At 34.7% G+C, this 20,731-nt stretch overlaps 2 protein-coding genes across 2 annotated transcripts in view; both read right to left on the reverse strand.

Moving 5' to 3' along the window:
- LOC120770310 (nitric oxide synthase-interacting protein homolog) overlaps positions 1-3,882 on the reverse strand; it is a 130,429-nt gene extending 126,547 nt beyond the window's left edge. The window contains exon 1 of the mRNA XM_040097680.1: positions 3,238-3,882. Coding sequence (XP_039953614.1) covers positions 3,238-3,556 — 319 coding nt within the window. The 5' untranslated portion in view covers positions 3,557-3,882. The remainder of the gene's footprint in view (positions 1-3,237) is intronic.
- Positions 1-20,731, reverse strand: part of LOC120770309 (ecdysone receptor) — a 283,075-nt gene that overhangs the window by 177,279 nt on the left and 85,065 nt on the right. The window lies entirely within an intron of this gene.

The raw sequence follows: 20,731 nt of genomic DNA on the forward strand, positions 1-20,731 counted from the left end.
CGAGAAGTTGCTGAAATATTGCAAGTAATTAAAATGTGTCTGCGTGGCGGCGGTAATTGATGTCGGCATTTTGTAATAAGTAACAAAGCCACAGCAGTAAGGAGGAGTTAGCGGTGGCGGCAAATGCCGCTTCACACCAGAGAAGCAGCAGGATTAAGTAAAGTAATGCAAAAATTAATGAAAGTTAAGAGAAGAGCCGAAAAAATCTGCGGTTTTAAGTAGAAACGTATAAAAATATAAATACATATAAACAACCTACTCTCTCTCTCTCTCTCTGCCGGCGAATAAGCGCTTGGCAGCACTCTTCTACGAAATTGGATTTTTTTTGCGTTGCCTAAAAGCAGTGTAATGACCACTTATTACTGCTGCTCGTATTTCACAGGCCGAAAATCGACCAGCAAATTACAAACGAAAGAAAGAAAAACCTCACAGTTTAGTGACATAAAACCAACCAACGGCGAATGCTACAACAAAAATATATTAAATGCTCCAACGAATATGCACAAACAACAAATAATTGGTGGAATTATTTGGTAAAGGGGGTATGAATAAATGGCAGGCATGACGAAATGCAAGAAAAGGCACGAGGAAAAATTGTGCTAGGCGAGTATGCAGTGGAAAATGTAGCTAAATATGGTAATAGAAAAACTCTAGAAATTTACTTGGTTGAAATATATGCAACAAAAACAATATAGAAACCGAAACGAAGGAATATTTGAATTAAATGCAAGAAAGAAGAGTTGGAGTTATGTATTTTGCAAGGACCTACCAGCACAGCAAATGGCCGTGTGGGTAGTTTAGTTGAAGAAAAATCAGTTAGTTGGTCAACAACGTTGCAAGTAAGGAGTGTGTACTAATACGAAGGCAAATACTAGATGGGGGGAAAAATAAAAAAATATGCTATTGGTGGTTTCCACTCTCGAGAAATATTTTGCAGTCTAAAACACAAAAACAAACATAATAACGGTATAACCTTTATAAAAACTATACTTTTGGGTATATAAATTTAATCGTGAATTCTGAAAACTTTTTCTGACAATTTCGTGTCTCTCGTCGAATAGACGAATTTTTCGAGCGAATGATTGTTGAAAACACTTTTGATGTTTTTCGTCGAATAGACGAAATTCCAAAAACGAAAAACTTTTTATAACTATTTCGATGTTTTTTTCAAAAAGACAAATTCTAACAAGGTTTTTTAACAGTTTCTTGTTTTTGAAAGAGTGTTTTCAATAATTGCGTTGAGCAGACGAATTCTGCTACTAAAATTCATAAAAACTAGAATGCAAAAGTTTCGATGTTTTTCGTATTTATCTAATAAAAAAATGCTTGCAACAATTTCGATGTTTTTGTAATTTTTCTAATAACAATGTTTCGATGTTTTTCGTAGAAAAGTCGAATTCTGAAAACGAAAAGTTTTTTGTAGTTATTTCGAAATTTTTGTCAAAGGAAAAAGTCTCCAGTTTTTACAATTTTCTAATGGGATGTAACAATTTCGATATTTTTCGAATTTTTCAAATAATTTTTTTCCAAAAATGTCTATGTTTTTCGAATTGTTAAAAAAACAATTTTGATTTTTTTTTAACAATTTCTATGTTTTTCCTGGAAAAGTCCAATTCTGAAAACGAAAAACTTTTTGCAACTATTTCCAAAATTTTTGCAATAGTTTCGTGTCTTTCGTAGAGTAGACGATTTTTTCTAATGAAAAATTGTTTCAACAATTTCGTGTCTTTCATCGAAACACTGAATTCTGCGAATGGAAAATTTATTCCAAAAATTTCGTGTTTTTCGTCTAAAAGACGAATATTTTCAATGTCATTCGTGCTTTTCACCGAAAAGAAAGAAGAAGTCAGCTAATGGAAAAGATTTTACAAAAATTTCGTATTTTTCGTCAAAAAGATTAATAGTTTTATCTACAACTTCATTTCATCAAAAAGACGAACTACATCTTCAAACCAATAGATGATTGATTTGCTTATTTGAGAATACTGTTGAAATACGATTTCAAATTAAAAATTGTGAAGTAATTAACTATTTTTTTAAGCGAGAAAGTAACCAATAACACAAATTACGAAAATACAAGGAGAAAATGTAAAATTTAAAGTAAAAACTAATAATGCGCTCAATACTGTAGAAAAATATTCCAAAATAACACGAAAAAATATATAGAAATGTCAACCAATTAAAGTGCTAATAAAAAAACAAAGAAATCGTATGACAAAATTATACAAATGAAGGCAGAAAATTATAATAAAACAGTATATATTAAATTATAGATATAATTGAATATAAGACCAAATACATATTTTGAGAAAAACAAACGAAATGCACATTTTTATTTATAAATATTGTTAAAAATTAAAATTATCTGATTTCTTCGAAATATTTTGAAATTCAAAATTTAGGTATAAATTGTAGTTTTGTCGAAATACTATTACTGTGATTAATTATAACCGGTTAAAACTCAAAACACTCAAAAACTAATGTCTAGATTATATCATATCGCAATCATTGAAATTATATACGATCAAATTTGAACCGGACTGGACCAATTTTTCCAAAAATAATAGTAGGCAATGCTTAAAATATCAGCTGATCAATTTGACCCGGACTGACAAATTCAGATGAAACATTTGAAAACATTTGAAAATTTTAGAACAAATAATACTTAGAAAATCGAAATCATTGGAAAACCATATGATCAAATTTGACTTGGAATGACAAAAAATCAGCTGGCTTAGTCGAATATTTTACCAAAAATAATAATTTACCAAATAACAATGTTACGCTTGTCTAAATTGCTCGAAATATCAGCTGATCAAATTTGAATCGGACAGACAAAAATGAGCAGATATAACCGAATATTATTCCAAAATTAATTATAACACCATCATAATACAACAGCAATGTCAACACACTGCTTGCGTATTAATTTGCAATAAATTTTCGTTGCGAAAAATGCCAAATCTTGCTTTAGCTGCCAAGCAGAAATTCAATTAACAACAACTCAACACAATGCCATTAATTGCAAGCATTCAATTAATGTTTTCAAACAATTTTAAGTGCATTTCATTTGCATTTTCCACATTTTCTTCAACTTTTGTCTAGGAATTTTCATTAATTTTGCACAAACTTTACTTTCATTGCATTAAAAATGCAATAAACATTTTTGTTTTCCAAAAAAACAACCAAAACTTTCACAAAAAACAATACAATAAGCATTTATGTGCGCATATTCACCTCGATCACTGTAGAAATCGAAAGCCCGCTCCAAACCGATGCAATCACCAAAATTTGTCGCTGTTGTTGTTGTCGTCGTCACCGATGAACTATCACTGTTACTATGATGATTATAAAGATTACTACTGTTATTGTTGTTGCTAGTATTATTGTTGTTGGCAACGCCATTTGTATAAATATTATTGAAGTACGCGTTAGTGTTGTTGACGATGCCGCCGATGCCACCAACACCGCTGCTGCCGTTTTGCAGTTGATGCGGTCCAACGGGATAATCCATGAGTGAGGCAGGTGGCGTTGGCTGATAACAATATAAATCCATTTAGGTTGTGTATGTTGCCTTTATGGGGCGTAGGTAGTTGGTTGGTTGTTGTTTTTGTAGTTGTTTCTACTTCAAGTGCTCTTGTTGGGTGAGGTGGCGCGTTGGTTTACTTGGTTGCCTTTGTACGGCAAAAATTAAAATTGTAAATTTTTTTTGGAAAATAAATGCGTTTCAAGAATTGATTTTAAGGCCATTTTTTGTAATGTTATTGTTGTCGTGTGCAGGTAGTTTACTTGGAGAAATTTTGAAGCCCGCAGGTTTTTTTAACTATTTTCTAATTTTTTTTGTTTTTTACTTAATTTTTTTAATTATTCTTAAATTTTTTTAATTATTCCTTTATTTTTTTATTATTTTTTAATTATTCCTTTATTTTTTTATTATTTTTTATTTATTCCTTTATTTTTTTATTATTTTTTTAATTATTATTCAATTTTTTTTATTATTCTTTATTTTTTTTTTAATTTTGTTTTAATTTTTTTCCTTTAATTGGTTTTATTTTACCTTTTTAATTCATTTTGTTAAAATTTTCCTTTAACTTTTGTAATTTTCTTTTAATTTCCTTTAATTTCTTCTTAATTTATCTTTAAATTCTTCAATTATACTTTTACTTTTTCACTTTTCCTATATTTTTCTTTAATTTTCCTTAATTTTTTTCTTTAATTTTCCTTAATTTTTTTCTTTAATTTCTTTAATTTTTCTGCATTTGCTTTTTAACATTTATTTCGCATTAGATTCCAAAGTGATTTTGCACTTTCAAAGCGACTTTTTGTATACTCTTTTAAATCATTTCTGCTCCAGCAGATTTTTTTAAAGCTGCCACCAAATCGTGCGCCGCCTAAGCGCCTTAATACGGCAAATACTTTTATTTAGCTGTGTTTTTTGTTTTTGCCATGCGAAATACTTGATTTTTTATTACTACTTTTATTGTTTTTGCTGTTGTTGTATGTCTGCCGCAGTTGCGTATACGCATACCAATGAGTCCGTGGGGAGACGCAGTTAAGCGTGCATCAGCAGACCCAATTGAGCGCAAGAACTATTTCTTTGTGCTCTTTTTCTTCACCAGCGCAGCTTTCTGCGCACTGACTGTGTGTGATTTTGTTATTTGTTGCTGTTGACTTTCTTCCTAACTCACTTGCCGCATTACTGTGCCAGACAGCCGCCAACTCGCATTTCAGCTAAGCAGCACAGCTCAATTCCGCTCAGCTGCTGATTTTTTATTTGTTGCGTCCTCCTGACATTTCGTTTTTATTATCTGCTTTTTTATAATCTTGTTGTGGTACAGACCTTGAGCAGACAGTTACACGCAGCAGTTATGTCGTACAGAAAGTAACAAGAAAAAGAAAAGCGAATAGAATTTGATAAAATGCCAGACGCACCTTCGGGATAGCGACGTGTGGCATGTGTGGGTGTTTGTTGCTGCTGTAGCTTGCTGCTATCAGATAACTTTTATATAAGTTTCAGACGCCGCTGGCATTAGAATCATAGAAGAAGCTGAGTAAGAATTTCAGCTCTATGTAACATTTATAATAAAATGTATTGGTAGGGCGCTTGCTAGACTTCAATGATGCCTTTTTCGCAGCAGATACATTTAGTCCGGCGGTTGCTACGTGCTGCGCGTTGTTCCTTTGCTGCTCGAAAAGGCGAAAAGTCAAGGCAAATACGTGTTACGGCTGCTTAAAAGCGTTCTTTTGTTGTTATTGTTGTTTTATTGCACCGTCTCGTTGCTTTATTTTCTATGCCACTGCCCTTTCTTTGAGCATTTGGTCACTTTAACGCTGCTGCTTCTCTATTTTGCAGCGCCTACTTTCTCCACACATTCGGTTCTCAACTAGCTAGCTGCCTGCTTTTGTTGTTACTATTTTGTTAATTTGAATTCTTGTTGTTAATTTGCACTTTTTAGCAAAACTTGTAGTCGCCTTTCACTCAAAGTAAAACGTTTCTGCTGTTTTATGGCAAATTTCTGCCTTTCGCTTCACACTTTTTACGCCTTTTTGCCGTTGTAGTTGTTCGTGCGCACTTTGTTTGCAGTTCCGTAGTATTTATGTTGTTGGCGTATTTTTAAACACATGAGCACACATGTTTAGCGACACAGCGATTTTGGTTAGCGAAATTTTGAATTGTGCGAACAAAGTGGGAATTTTTGAATTTCAGATTGGTTTTTTTAATTTTGTAGAAAATTGTTTTTTAATTTTTATTACGGATTTTTTTATTTTATTTTATTTTTTTAATTTTGTACGAAATTTTTATTTTTTAATTTTTCCAAAAAAAATTTTCGAAACTTTTTTCAAAATTTTTGTTTCGATTTTTTTTATTTTGTTTTTAAGTGTATATATGTATGTATATATATATTTTTTTTTAACTTGCACTTAACTATTTATTTATTAATTTTGTGGCGTCTAAGATATGAATTATTTATTGATTTTGCGCCTTCTGAAATATTAATCATTTATTAATTTTGCGCCTTAAAGCCTTTCCTTTTTACTCCTTTTTATTATTATTTTTGCTACTTTTTATTATTATTTCGTTACTTTATTCACGCCAAACAACTTTTTTTCATTTTTTTTTTTGCAATGCTACACAATTTTTATCATTAAAATTTTTTTGTGAAACCCTCTTTTTACATATTCTATAACTTTCTAAACACCACTCAAATCAGCAAAACTGCATTTTTCCCACGCCCTAAACGCTTGCATGCGCGTCAGCTACTTGCATTTGCTTATTAGATATATTAGACACACACATTTCCCGCTGTGTACACACACACACGCACAAACCACTGAATTCTTTCTTTTTTTTTTGCCTGGAAGTTGCACTTTTGTATTAAAAATTTTCAAAAATAATAGAACTACGAACAGCACTAAGCTGCTGCTCTTGTTGTTGTTGCATTTGCTAAAATTGCACTTGTTGTTTGCCTTACGATTTTCGCATTCACTGGTTAACACGTTTTACTTGCTGTTGTAAATATTGTTGTTGTTGTTACAGCATGCACTTTCAATGCACGCACGATCACGTTCAATTTTGCGCGTCCCGGCAGCAACTAACGTCAACGTCGCAGAGAAACTACCGAAAAACGCCAAATATTTACAGTCAACACGACGACCGGCCGCTAACGAACACGCGTTTTCACAATTACTAGTTGCAATTTTGTATTTTCAGCACTGCTGCCAGTTAGAATATATTTATATATTTTTTTATAAATATATTATATTTTTTAAGTTGTAGGTACTTTGTAATTTCAATAAAATATTTTTTCAGCTACTTCTTCACAGGTTTACGTATGCAAAAATATATACATATGTTCGAATATATATTAATTTTTGCTTGCTTGCTCTCCGCTTTCATAAAACACTATAAAATACAGCAAGCCACTATTTGATGTTTTCTTTCACTTGTTTCTAACTTGTATTATATACACATGTATTCATGTATGTACATATGTATTTATTTGTAGTGTCATAGCACTGGGGCGACGAGTAAGAAGTGTTTCTTTCTATGTTTTTTGCGCTATTGCGTTGAAAAGCGTACTCGTCTCTGCCTCTACACGCTGCCGTTAGTAGTATATGTTCGTATAACAACCGATTTGTACACCGCCAGCGTTGAAGTCCAAACAAATACTGAAATCAATGAAAGCGATTCCGAGCAGACAACAGCAGACGGCACACAAACGATACAGAAAGGCAAATGCTGTGCCAGCGTACAAGTATTCACCACAGTAACTGGCGCTCAGCCGAACATGCCAATATACATATACAAATGTATATGCACACAAATGTACGTACATGCACACCAACACATAAGTACACAAATTCGTATGCGTGTTTGTATGTGTAAACGCACACCCTTGACTTCTTATGCGCTCAGTTGTGTCGTTTCGTGCTGCTCTTGCCGTCAGCTCCATTTGTTTATTTTCTTTGCAGCGCCAATGCGACTTTTTCACCACCACCAGCACACCACTACCACCACCACTTTCTTGTCATATACACACATTGCATTTTGCATGCGCTTCACCACTTGCTAGCCGCTTTTGCTTTGCTTACTGGCTCTGCCATGAACTGCTAGTGTGTGGTGTGGCTCATTGTTGATTGCACCTTTTCGTCGTCTTGCCAACTCTCTCTTTCGTCGCTCATTTAATGTTTGCGCTCACATTCTACATGTTTTCTTTAACTTACACCGCTACTTTGGCAAGTGTGACAGTCGCTCAAGGTAGTGCATGGTATTTCACCACAATGCTGTTTGAGGGCACGCTTAATGTGTGTTGAATAACTCAGGGCGATAGAGCACATCAGTTACCTACATATGATGTTACCTAAATATAATGTGGTTGATGGTATCACTGTGTTAGACGATGCAAAGGGTGCTCAAATCGGCATAGTTTTTGCGCTCATCACGCGTGTGGTGTGATCAGCTGACTTTTATATTAAAAAGTCATAAGAGAAAATGAGGTTGACATCACAGATTGAAAACAAATAATTCTAATTTCAAAGCATGGTTTTCCTAAACTCCCCTCCCTCTCCCCCCATCTACCCGACACACACTTTGCATATTTCACTTTTGACCATTTTCAAAGTCATGTGTACTGATCTATAACATACCCACTATAAATTATGACTTATCGCACTTTTAGTACTACGTCACATGATGATAACATCACGTCATCAGTATACATAACTTCACAGCATTAAAGGGAAATTTCTAATTTGCCATATATTACACATCGTAAAAATTCATCAAAGCTCAAGATCAAATGTTATGACCACTAATAGTTAGTTTAAACATCAAATATCTCACGCACATCACATCATAGCAATAATATTTATGTGAAAATACCTCATATTACCAAATTAAATAAGTAATTACAACAGATAGTTACATTTGAAGTCATATTATATCGATGAAAGTAAATTAATAATAATAAACAAAATTCACCGCATATCATGTGATCTCCTAAATCATCACATTATGGCAAGTAAATGTATTTTTTAGAAATTTTGAAACTAAAATAAGTTGTGAATTAAATTATCCCAACTTACTAAATTAATAAACTACTGATATCAGCTTATTATTTCAAGTCATATCACCACATTTTATATCAAATGACATCAATTAAAGTAAATCTATAATAATAAACCAAATTCACCAAATATCACAGAAGTTCAGCTTACTACTTCTCATTGATGACATTGCATCACCCAATTCATACTCGTATGATATCAATTGATATGCCAATAAATAGTTAGGCGTTCAGATCAAAAGTCACACGCACATCATATCATGGCAAGCAAATGTTTTTTTTTACTCATTTTTAAATCCTAATTGGTTGTTTAACTATAAAAAAATTATGTATTTTTAGAACAGATAACACCATCAATGTCACATCACATCACAACATCAGTATTACATCACATCATATCCAAAATTTAAAGTAAAATAAAATGATTTTTGAAAAATTTTATAGCATTTGTATTTTTAGAACACATCACATCATCAATTTCACATCACATCATCAATTTCACATCACAACATTAATATCACATGACATCATATCAAGTAAAAAACATTTTTCAACTAAAATTGAATGTTTATTTATTAAATGCTTGCATTTGTATTATTAGAACACATCACATATCATGTAAACAAGTTTTTAAGCTACATAAAATATTTTTTTTAGTTTTTAGTTTTGCTATTATTATAAAAAAACATATTAAATAAGTTAACTAAGCATATAGTAATATCATTTGTCTATCACAAGCCATCAAACCAAAGTAAAATGACAGTTGATTCTTCTGTAAAGTCAAATATATTTGTTTTTGTTACATTCTTTTCACCTTGACACAACATCATTATTTTATATATTTATTTATTTAATTTATTTTATATTGTTCAATATTAACAATATTGATAAAATTTCAGAAAATCACAAGAAATCAATGTTCAATATGACAACGTATACAACACACAATAACTGAAAATCGCATTAATAACTAACAACTACCCTGCCATGATGCCCAAAATAATCACAACTTCCTAAATCACATCATATACATAACAACATGAACACATCACATGACTTTACGCCCTTAAAGCATCATATCAACTACATATCACCACTGCTTGCTCAACCCCTCGCTTAGAACTAACAAATGAGCGCTCTCTTTCACCTCAGCAATGCTCTCTGCTTTGTTTACTCGCATTCACACACACACACTCGCACGCATACACATGCACATTTTCTCATTTCGCAGGTTTACATATCTCAAACTTGAACTCGACCGCAACTTGCTTATGCCGCCGGGCGATGAATGAAAAATGCCGATGCAGTCAGTTACACTACTACACAGACACGAAAATTCAACATCGTTGCACGCATACTGCAGTAGGCAGCGTTATACACACACGTACATATGTATGTATATGTGGGCAATGAGTGTTTGTCTGCATATATATGTATATGTTAATATATATGAGGCTACCTTCAATTTATAGGTGTGCAGTGAGAGCGGTGAGTGCGCTTCTATTTACTTCTACTTTTTCCAACACCCTCGCCTCACCAACTCACCCTTTACACAAAAGGCACACCACACACACCTCACACCCCGTTATCGACAACAACTCGTGTAGATATCTTTCGATTTTGTGCCGGTGCATATATTTGTTTACATATAAACACACGCGCATACATATAAAATGCTAATAAGTATGTGTGTGTGACATCTATAGAATTTCTTTGCTGTTGGTGCGCCGTCAAACTGACTCGCAGCGGTTTCTGCTGTTGCTTTTTTTGACTAGCATGTAAGTGCGTGAGTGTGTGTGTGCACAAGTGCAAAGGCGGCATTGCAATAATAATAAAAGGCAGCCAAGTTGGAAATCAAAAGAGGAACACAATTAGACACACACATACGCATACATATGTTAGTGAACTATGTAGAATTAAGCATTTTCATATTTGTACATACATACATGCATATGCATGTATTTTAGTACGCGAGTGGGCATATGACCGAAAGTTATCTGTGTTTCTATGTTTGTGTGCCTGTGTGCCTCTAATATTTTGCTGGCAGGCTACAGTGTAGCAATTTATTGGAATATTTGTGCGATGCATTGAACTCATTCACCTGACGCAGATACGTGTGATTAGAAAAACAACAACAACAACAACAACAACATAAACAAAACAAACAATTAGACTTTTACTTTTTTCTAGAACATTGAACGGTAAAAAAAATTGTATACGTTAATATATGTATGTGTATATTAGCTTGTATGGCGATGTCTTGGTTAATCAGTTATATCGAATTTCGTGAAGATATCTTGACAAATAAAATAGTTTTATGTAGTAGTCTGATCTACCTAGTTTCTTCGGGAAATATAGCTTGAATAATAAACTATATCAAAGTTTATGAAGAAATCTCAAATAAAAGAGTTTTCCATACCACGACTTTAGTTGGATCGACCAGTTTGTATGGCAACTATATGCTATAGTGGTGCGATTTAGACAATTTCTTCGGAAACTTACCCATTGCCTTAGACAAAAATCCATGCTAAATTTCGTGAAGATATTTTCTCAAATAAAATAGTTTTCTATACAAGGACTTGAGTTGGATCCGTCAGTTTATATGGCAGCTTTATGCTATAGCGATGCGATTTGGACAATTTCTTCGGAAATTTTCCCATTACCTTAGACAATAATCCATCCTAAATTTCGTGAAGATATTTTCTCAAATAAAAGAGTTTTCTATATAGAAGGACTTGAGTTGGATCGGACAGTTTGTATGACAGCTATATGCTATAGCGATGCGATTTGGACAATTTCTTCGGAAATTTTCCCATTGCCTTAGACAAAAATCCATGCTAAATTTCGTGAAGATATTTTCTCAAATAAAATAGTTTTCTATACAAGGTCTTGAGTTGGATCGGTCAATTTATATGACAGCTATATGATGAAGTGGCATAACCTTAACAATTTCTTCGTAGTTTGTACCGTTGCTTTGGACAAAACTCCATGTCTAATTTCATTAAGATGCCTTCTCAAGTAAAAGAGTTTTCCATGCAAGGACTTAATATACTCCGTTCAAGGTACAAAATATTAAAAGTGGGTGAAGAACGTAGAAGAGCGGAAACTTCCAATTTCTCTTGAAATATTAAATTAGACTAAGCAATTTACAATTCCAGCAACTGATTATGATTATGTAAAGCAATGCTGTTGTTGCCTTGGAAATCATCGACTTTTTGCAGTTGATCTATGAGGGTGGTGCTTTTAATTCTCAGAAAGTTTGGCACTCAGTGCTAAGGTGAGGAGTTAAGATTGGGCTTATTTAGATTTCTTTTTGTTTATTGCTTAAAATTTTTGCATTTTATCTGCCTTTTCCGGTTAATTATGAAATTAGCAGTAAGCTTTGTATTAACCGAACAGAATATGGAGAATTTTATAGGGAACTCGATTACAAGATTACGATTTTATAGGGAAGTAAATTTATGCAATTTAAAAGACTCGGAAGATTTCAAAATTACGACGCAAAAAACTAAAAGAAATTTCTTTGCAAAAATTTATGTATAACACTTCAATATTAAAATGAAGCAAGAGACAGGGTCATTCTTATTTTATTTTTTTAAATTTCTGAGTCTCTTGCCACAGTATATAACCTTGTATGTCTCTTAATGGTATAAAACAAACATTGGCAGAAACATGGAGGAGCAGGGTATTTGAGTGTCCAGAGCTATCCATGCCTTTAGAGATCTTCTTGAAGTGAAAGTGATTTTAAAATTGCTCCAACAACCCACCCTTTGCTTAAGGGGTTACATGAGTTTCCTCGGGTAAAAACAGCCTTTTTTAAACATATTTCTTCTCATATAAAAAAATGGAATATTTTATTAGAATTTTTATTATTACAAACATACGCTATTAAGAAAGAAAATCTGAAATTTTTGGAAAAAAATATTTTAAACTCGGCACTTTCGACGCCATTTCCGCTGACCCTTCGGAAAAAAGTTGCACCCGCGTTGGCAAGATAACATCTTACAGGATCATATAAAGTATAAAAAATACGTGTTTTAGTTAAAACCTTAACTTAAAACGAAAAAAAGCTGAAAATTGGATGGAAAATTGGACATTTTTACAAAAAAATTAAAAATTTCAAGAATTTTTTTTCAAATATTTGTAATCGAAAAAAAAATTCTCCTTGCTAGTCTCTAAGAATTGTGTTTCAAAGACCTGTGTACTATTTCATGAAGATCGGTTGAGTAGTTCCCGAGAAATCTTACCAAACCGACTTCAAAACTAAAGTTTCGAGAAAAATGTGTTTAAAGACGGCGCACTTAGTATAGCAAACCTCGAGCGTTCAAGACTGTATCTCCGAAACCATTAGTCGGATCAACATGAAAACTTAGAACAATATTTTAGAGCTGTTGTAGAATTTAATAAGACAATAAAAATATAATAAATAAAAAAATATTCGATTTTTTGCAACCCATAAACCAAGTAAACCCTTAAATTCAAAACGTCAAAATACAAGCTTTTCTTTTATACACCCAGCTGTGTACTGAAGCTTTTTCACTAAAGCCTGTCCGAAAAAAATCCATTTTTCCTAACTCCCAGTGTAAGTTATACTTTGTTAGTCATTTTTAGGGACTTTTTTTTTAATAATTCTATATTATCCTGACAGTACTCACAGCCCGCAACACATTTTCGATTATATATCAGTATTATAAATCTAATGCTGCCACTTATTAGTAATAATTTTCTAACTAGCGCATCATTTTAGGTCCTCTCATATTTGTTATACTCATAAAAAGCACCCTTTAAAATGTCTCTTACTTACAGGCTGTGTAACTCTCACCTCTCCATTTACATAAATCGTAAAAAATCTATTTGACTATTCGCTCTCAAACTCTCTACGCTCTCAAAGCATATATACTCATGTTGACTACCGGCTTTTCTATGCGCACCTTCGCAGTGAAAAACATTGATTTTTGCTTGCTGAGCACATGTACACCGCTTTGACACACATATCTAAGTATGCTTATGTGTGTGTGCTTGTGTGTTTATGCAGCAGTTACACTATTATACTTGCATTATTAATCCTTCATTGCATACTCTTGAACTTGTCGAAATATAGCGGAATATAAAGAGTTCAGCGTGCTCTATAGTTGCATGCCACAATTTTGGGTGCTGCTGCAACACAATTTTACTTTGTTGGTCGCTGCTCAGGTGCGGCGCTTATGCTTACATACATATTACATATTTATGGACATATTACCAATGCTTAGTCACATGACTCGTGCCTCTCAGTGTTGCCTGCCTAATCTGTTCATCGAACTACTTTTAATTCCGGTCCATCCGCCTGCTGTTACTTGCCTCTTTCCTGTCATGCACCACAAATGTGCAGCCGAAGTTCAGCATGTCTTGCACATGTGTGCAGTTATTTGTATACATATGTATATAAAACTAGTAATTATAAATGTTCCCTGATACCTATATTATAGATATCTACTGTGTATGCACACCCTATTGGAAATAATACCGGGGCATTTGTATGATAGGTATTATATGCTTTAGAGGTCCGATAACAGCAGTTCCACCAAGGGAGCAGCTTCTAGGGGTGAAAAGAACGTGAACTCTGGGCCAAAAGACTTTCGCAACTCTACAAGTGCTGGTTGCTGACGAACGCTTGCTAAGCTCGCGCGCGGCCCACGGAATTAAGAGTTTGAATGCACGAAGACGGGTGAACCGCTGCTCGTTCCTATCGTGGTAAAATCTTGGGTGCCTTTTCTTGCGAGTTCATAAGCGTTACAAATTCTGTTGACTCCGCTGTGACCAGGCACCCAGGCAGGTTTAATATGGAAGCAGCTTGATGCTTACTGTTAGAGAGCACATGCAATCTTTAGCCTCTGTAGCGTCCGAGCGGTTGCATATCTACGTAAAAAAGCCGCATTTCGAAGAGGTACATCTGCGGCTACCTTCATAGATACCACTCCTGCTCGAAAGACACTACAGAGATCCGATAGTCTGAAATAAAAGTTGAATTGAGAGCTTGATCAGAATAGCTGACGCTCTTATAAATATTTAGATATTAGAAAGCGGTCTTCGCTATGCCAGTTGCCATTCGAGATAGTCCGTGGTCTCGGAATCTAAACTCAAGACCTCAAGATAATACTTGAAAGATAGGGATAGCTGACGCTCTAACAATATATCAGAAAGGTCTTAGACATTTTGATTATAAATATTTGGACTCAACTCCACTTGAGTTGGCATACGAGAGATTCCGCTGGTCACAAATCAACGAAAATCTGGCGTGAATCGGGCTTCGAAGTGCTTCTGCATTTACCAAGTCTCATGATCTAGCCTCCAAATCTCAACCGAAAACTTGAAAACTTGTTTGAAAGAAATTTATGTACAAGTTTGAAGCAAACACCGCGTTAGAGACTTATTTTGAAGATGTTTGGTAAAATCGCTATTATTTTTGAGCTCTCATGTTCTCCGAGCACATCGACTACTTTTCACCTCTCCATTGATTTCGCCAAACTGCAGTTACATGGATTTGCAACGATTTCCCTACAGGCACATGTGCGAAATAAGTATCAATACTCACATGGGGGGTATATGATACAATTTCTACGACAGTACACCCCGCTAATTGTCTACAATGTTTGCTTAAAAGTGCAATTAATTTTATTGTTGTTGATTTTTCTACATGTGAACAGACTTCTGCACATTTCGCACACTCTTGCAGAGCTATATGTTTATTATATATTTATACGATGTGGCCGCTCTTGTCGTTGTTGGAGCGAAAAAATTGCGTCATATTACGTCTTAGATAATTTCATTCAGACTTTTTCATTTTCCAGCATAGAGCCCAAAAGTAAAATGAATGTGAGTAATGAGCGGAAAATAGACAAAGATATTTTCGGTTTTTAGATTTTGTTAGAGCTGACAAGATTTTTGAAAACTAATAAAGTATATAACTTTATATACGATTTAAAGGCTTAATTAGCTGAAACCGAAACTAGCTTCGATATTCTTAGAACCGGTTGAGAATTGCGTTTACTGAACTTCTAAAACCAAAAAATACGTTAAAGAAGATTCTGCACTGGTAAAAAGAACTCAGAGGGCATGGAGATCCCATTACCACGACAATCAGGTATAAGTAATGGGAACGGACCCGGATTTTTATCCGCTTAAAGACTCGAAATTACTTCAGGCATATTTTCTGTCGTTACACAGAGGAAGGAGAGGCCAAATTTGGTTATGAACAACGAGAGCGCAGGAGAGTCGGAGCGACTTAACAAATTTTTAAAAACAGGTGAATGTTTTGAGAATTTTTTATAAAATGTTGACAAACTTACACGTCATGGAGTCCACGTGGTGTGTGGAAGCTGTGGTACCGTAAATGTAGATGCGCAAAGAGAGGAATAACTCATACTACTAACAAAACAAGCATTTAGAGAGGCATTTGGAATTAGTATGGATGAGAGTAACAATTGTGCGCAAAGCCTTTTCAACGAATGCATTAGTTAGAAAATCAGACGCGGAAAGTCTCTATAGATGTCGGGGATGTGTAAAAATGTATTTAAATGTAAACAGTTATTCTAGGGTGAGTGTATACGATTTAAGTGAAAGCGTACAAAATACAGCTTGTGCAAGAACTGAAGCCGCTGGACCTTACCAAGGGACATCGCCTCGGTCTATGGACCCTTTGAAAGATCCAAGAAGATCCCACATTTTCGAGCCAAATGATGAGACCCATTTCTGGCTCAATGGTTATGTAAACAAGCGAAGTTGTCACTTTTGGGACGAAGAGCAACCTGAAGAGATTTAAGAGCTGTCATTTCATCCAGAAAAAACAATTGTTTGGCGTGGTTTATGGGCCGGTTGAATCATCGATTCGTTCATTCAAAATGATAACGGATATAACAGATATAATCTTCAAAGAATAAATGCCAAAGAGTGTTCTTTCGAATGAGAACAAACATTCCCCATTAAATTTGAAGTTTTTGAGTTCTATTTTCATGGCATCGCAAAGAACATATCTGGAACTTTGGATCAGCCATTAAAGCTAACCTAAGTCTAATTATTGAACTGAAAGGAGTTTCGATAGACTTTGTGGAACACAAAGAGAGCCCTCTGGCCGTTTCCAAGACAGTTGGTTCCTACAACAGACTGTTTGTTCGGTTCACATAAACAAATTTTCTATAACTATTGTATTGGAAGAATCTTTCAACCTGCTACAACAACAAGGTACTAGATAGACAGCCATAAAGACACCACCAACTAGTAGTCGGTACATCATATACAAGTAAAGGAAGGATAAACCACTAGCAGATAACGAGGACAAAAGTGGAGCAGTGCCTTCAGTAAAGCAGCAGGTGGATGCTGGGTATGAGGGACACCACCAAACGGCACAAACATCAATAAACGAAATCGATAAAACCCGAAAAGAAATTGTAAACACAACAAACTCTCATAAAGCAGACATGAACAGCAAAAAGCAAACACAAGAGGCTGTGTGACAATGTCGTTGAGCTTGAAAATTTATGCGAAGACATAGAAATCCAATGAATCAACGACAAACAAGCGAAGTGGAGCACTCGGGCTTGCAACAGGGGGTTGATATGAAAGGGCGAGGCGAGGCAGCAAAGTATAACAGCAAGTCGAGAGCGGATTCTAAGTACAACATGGAGCAACAATAGACTAAAAAAAATAACAAGAGTTGAAATAACAACAACAACTAGCATAAAGAGCGCTTGCAATAATAAGTAGAATAAAATCAACAGACAAAAATAACAAAAATGCAAACATACACACACAGCAGCATGGCACAATAGCAATTTTTGCCTGCCCTGCGTCAATAGCAACAACAATAATAATGCTTATGGTAATCGACAAAAACAAATTGTAGCAATATGTGAATGCAGTCAAAAAACAATCAACAACAGCCGGTCGCATTCGCTATATGGACGTACCTACATATGTATGTACATATGTATATGTGTATATACATTTTTATGTCTGTATATAAACTTTCATTTGTATGAGTAGTCTGGCAACTATCAGCATCGCCTAGGCAGTAGCAGAGTGGCGCGGTGTTGAATGCGGACGGAGAATGTCGCAGCTTGTAAGCGGCATGGTGCAGACATTTGGCGAAAACTGGAATAATCTAACGAGCATATGCACATCATACACATCATAAATGACAATAATAAACAAATAACATGTGCATGCACTTTTTTGCAAAATATATACATTAGGGTGTCACAAGGTATAAGACAACAAATTTTTTTTTATTATTTTATTTATTTTTTATGCATTTTCCCGACAACATTTTTTTTTATAGTTTTAGTTTCTGATATCGTGTGAAACTTCAAAACAGGTGGCAGCATCATTTTGTTAAACATATTTGTTTAGGCATTTGAAGAGCAATTTTTCATTTTTTATAATTTTAGTTTTTGACGAAAAATATTTAAAAATTATTTCTTGTGAAATTTCAAATCAGGTGGCAACAATATTTTTTTGGCATTTTCGGAACAATATTTAATTTTAGCTTGTGATGAAAAATATTGAAAAATGATTTCGTGTGAAAATTCAAATCAGGTGGCAACACCATTTTTTTAACAATATGTTTTTAGACATTATCGAAACAATATTTAATTTTTTATAATTTTAAATTGTGATTAAAAATATTTCAAAAATTTTTCGTGCAAAACTTCAATTAATATGGCAACACCATCTTGTTAATAATGTGTTTTTAGTTATTCTCAGAACAATATTCAATGTTTTTTTAAATTTAGTTTGTGATGAAAAATATTTAAAAATTATTTCCTGTAAAACTTCAAATCAGGTGGCAACACTATTTGGTTAACAATATTTTTTAAGGCATTTTCCTGACAATATTTTTTTTATAATTTTAGTTCGCGATGAAAAATATTTGAAGCTTATTTAGTGTGCAACTTCAAATCAGGTGGCTACACTATTTTGTTAACAATATTTTTTAAGGCATTTTCCGAACAATATTTCTTTTTTTATAAATTTAATTTGTGATGAATAATATTTAAAAATGGAACTTTAAATCAAGTGGCAACACCATTTTGTTAACAATATTTGCTCAGACACTTTCGAAACAACATTTCCTTTTTTATAGTTTTATTTTGTAATGAAAATATTAAAAAATTATATAGTGTGAAACTTCAAATCATGTGGCAACCATTTTCAAATCTTTCAAGTCCCCGTGCTCTGATAGCATTATATCGGCGCAACTGTAGCGGATGGTCATGGTATCATGTAGTTGGCTGGTCATTCATCTACGCGAACTGTTAGATTAGACCTTGTTCCGAAGGCCTGGAAACTGGTTAAATTGCGTTTATATCGGAAATCGAAAAAGGCTCTCACGTCGGTGTAAAGGACTTCAGGCCTATTAGCTTACCCTTGTCTCATTGGAGAGACTCATGGATCTGTACATTAGGAGCAGCATACAGTAGTGTAAATTGCTAAGGCCCTAGCATACCTATTTCAAAGGCAGGTCGGTCGAGACTGCTTTGCACAATATAGTGTAATGGCTAGAAAACCCTTATGCACAAAATATTTGCTGTAAGCAGCTTTCTCAACATCGAGAGCCTTCCTCTGTTTTGGGGCCGGTGGCCATCTGTTAATCCCTCGAAAAGTTTGAGGTAAAATTGAAGCTCAATCATCTCATATGTAGTCTTCTTTGCGACAGAACGGTCGTAGTAGAGTGGAGTAGCGCAAATGCATCTCGAAAAAAATAGAGACCCGCCAGGGTCGAGTACTTTCCTTTATGCTTGGAACTTGATGGGTAACGAGCTACTTAAAGAACTTGAGGCTGTCGAGTGAAAGCCTTCCCTGACGACGTTGTTGTTATGGTTAAAAGGAAATTTCTAAATACCGTCTACGAGCTAACCGAAGTGTACAAAAACGTGGTATCCTATTGGGAGAATAGAAGCAGCTTAGTCGTCGACGCAAATAAAGTTGAAATCGTTTTATTTACCAAGACGTATAAGTCCGGAGGCTTACGTCTTCAAACTGTTGATAATTTGAAATACATTGGGCTTATCCTTGATATAAAGTTTTTACAGAGAGAGTAAGGAAGGCATCGGTTGCCTTATATTGTTCTGCCGGAGATATATGTAGGAAAAAGGTAGAGATTCTGGGCGCCTTTTGGCTTTAAGAAATCATATTCAAGCCATTAATGTTCTATGGTGTATTTGTCTGGTGAAGGGGGCTCGAAAAAGCTAAGGTGCTCTGTGGACTGCACCAACAGTTACACTTAATGTCATTTTAAACATAGCACTCGTGCATATTGCCGGCAGATGTACTGCTGCTCTAAGGCTCAGGGCAGCAGGGTATATAAAGTGGACATACCGAAATCCTCTTCTCCTTCAATTGCATTTCTGAAAACTTGGATCAGTGCCTCGAAGTGTGCACTTTTTCTTTGGTCACATACCGACGTGGTATATGGGGATAAGGAAAAGTCACTGCAGTAAAGGCGCAGTGAGCATTTTCACGAATAGGTCGAAAGTTTGAAAGAGAGTTTTATGTAAGTAGCTCTCCATTTGTCTTAGCTTTAGACTACCGGACCACTGTAGTATTTTTCCGGTTGAAGTGGCTGCTATTAAGATAGTGATGGAAGTACTACTATGAAGTGCAGCCTCTTTCTGGAAGGTGTGCATTCACTCCGATAGCAGAACGACAATACTAACGCTGAGCTGTGCGCTTAAAACTAGTCAACGAGTCTCTGTCCTTACAACAATCATCAGGCTCGTTTTGGCCTTGAGTAGAACGCAGAAGATCTACTTTTCTCTTAGCAAAGTTCATCTTTCTGCAATCGTAGGAATACTTATCGGACACTGTTCAATAGGCATTGGTGCGGTATGGGTAAAAAATCTTGTCACTCGCTAGTTATCAAAGCTGTATGGAGGATAAGGTGGAAAATACGCCACTCTCTATTTCATTGTCCAGCCTTTGCTAGACTGCGGCTTAAACATCTCGGTAGTCTTAGTCTGGCGAACCAGAAGGCAAAGCCGATACGGACAACAGTCAATTTGAGATAGCCTCAAAGAGTTTTATCGAATTTATAAATGTGGTATGATCTATTATATAAGAGTTTTAGGTATCACAACAGACCAACGTTCTGAATTGTACACCTGAGATCCCTAATAGGATCGAACTCG

Source organism: Bactrocera tryoni, chromosome 3, assembly GCF_016617805.1.
Source record: "Bactrocera tryoni isolate S06 chromosome 3, CSIRO_BtryS06_freeze2, whole genome shotgun sequence".
In the NCBI taxonomy this organism is placed as follows: domain Eukaryota; kingdom Metazoa; phylum Arthropoda; class Insecta; order Diptera; family Tephritidae; genus Bactrocera; species Bactrocera tryoni.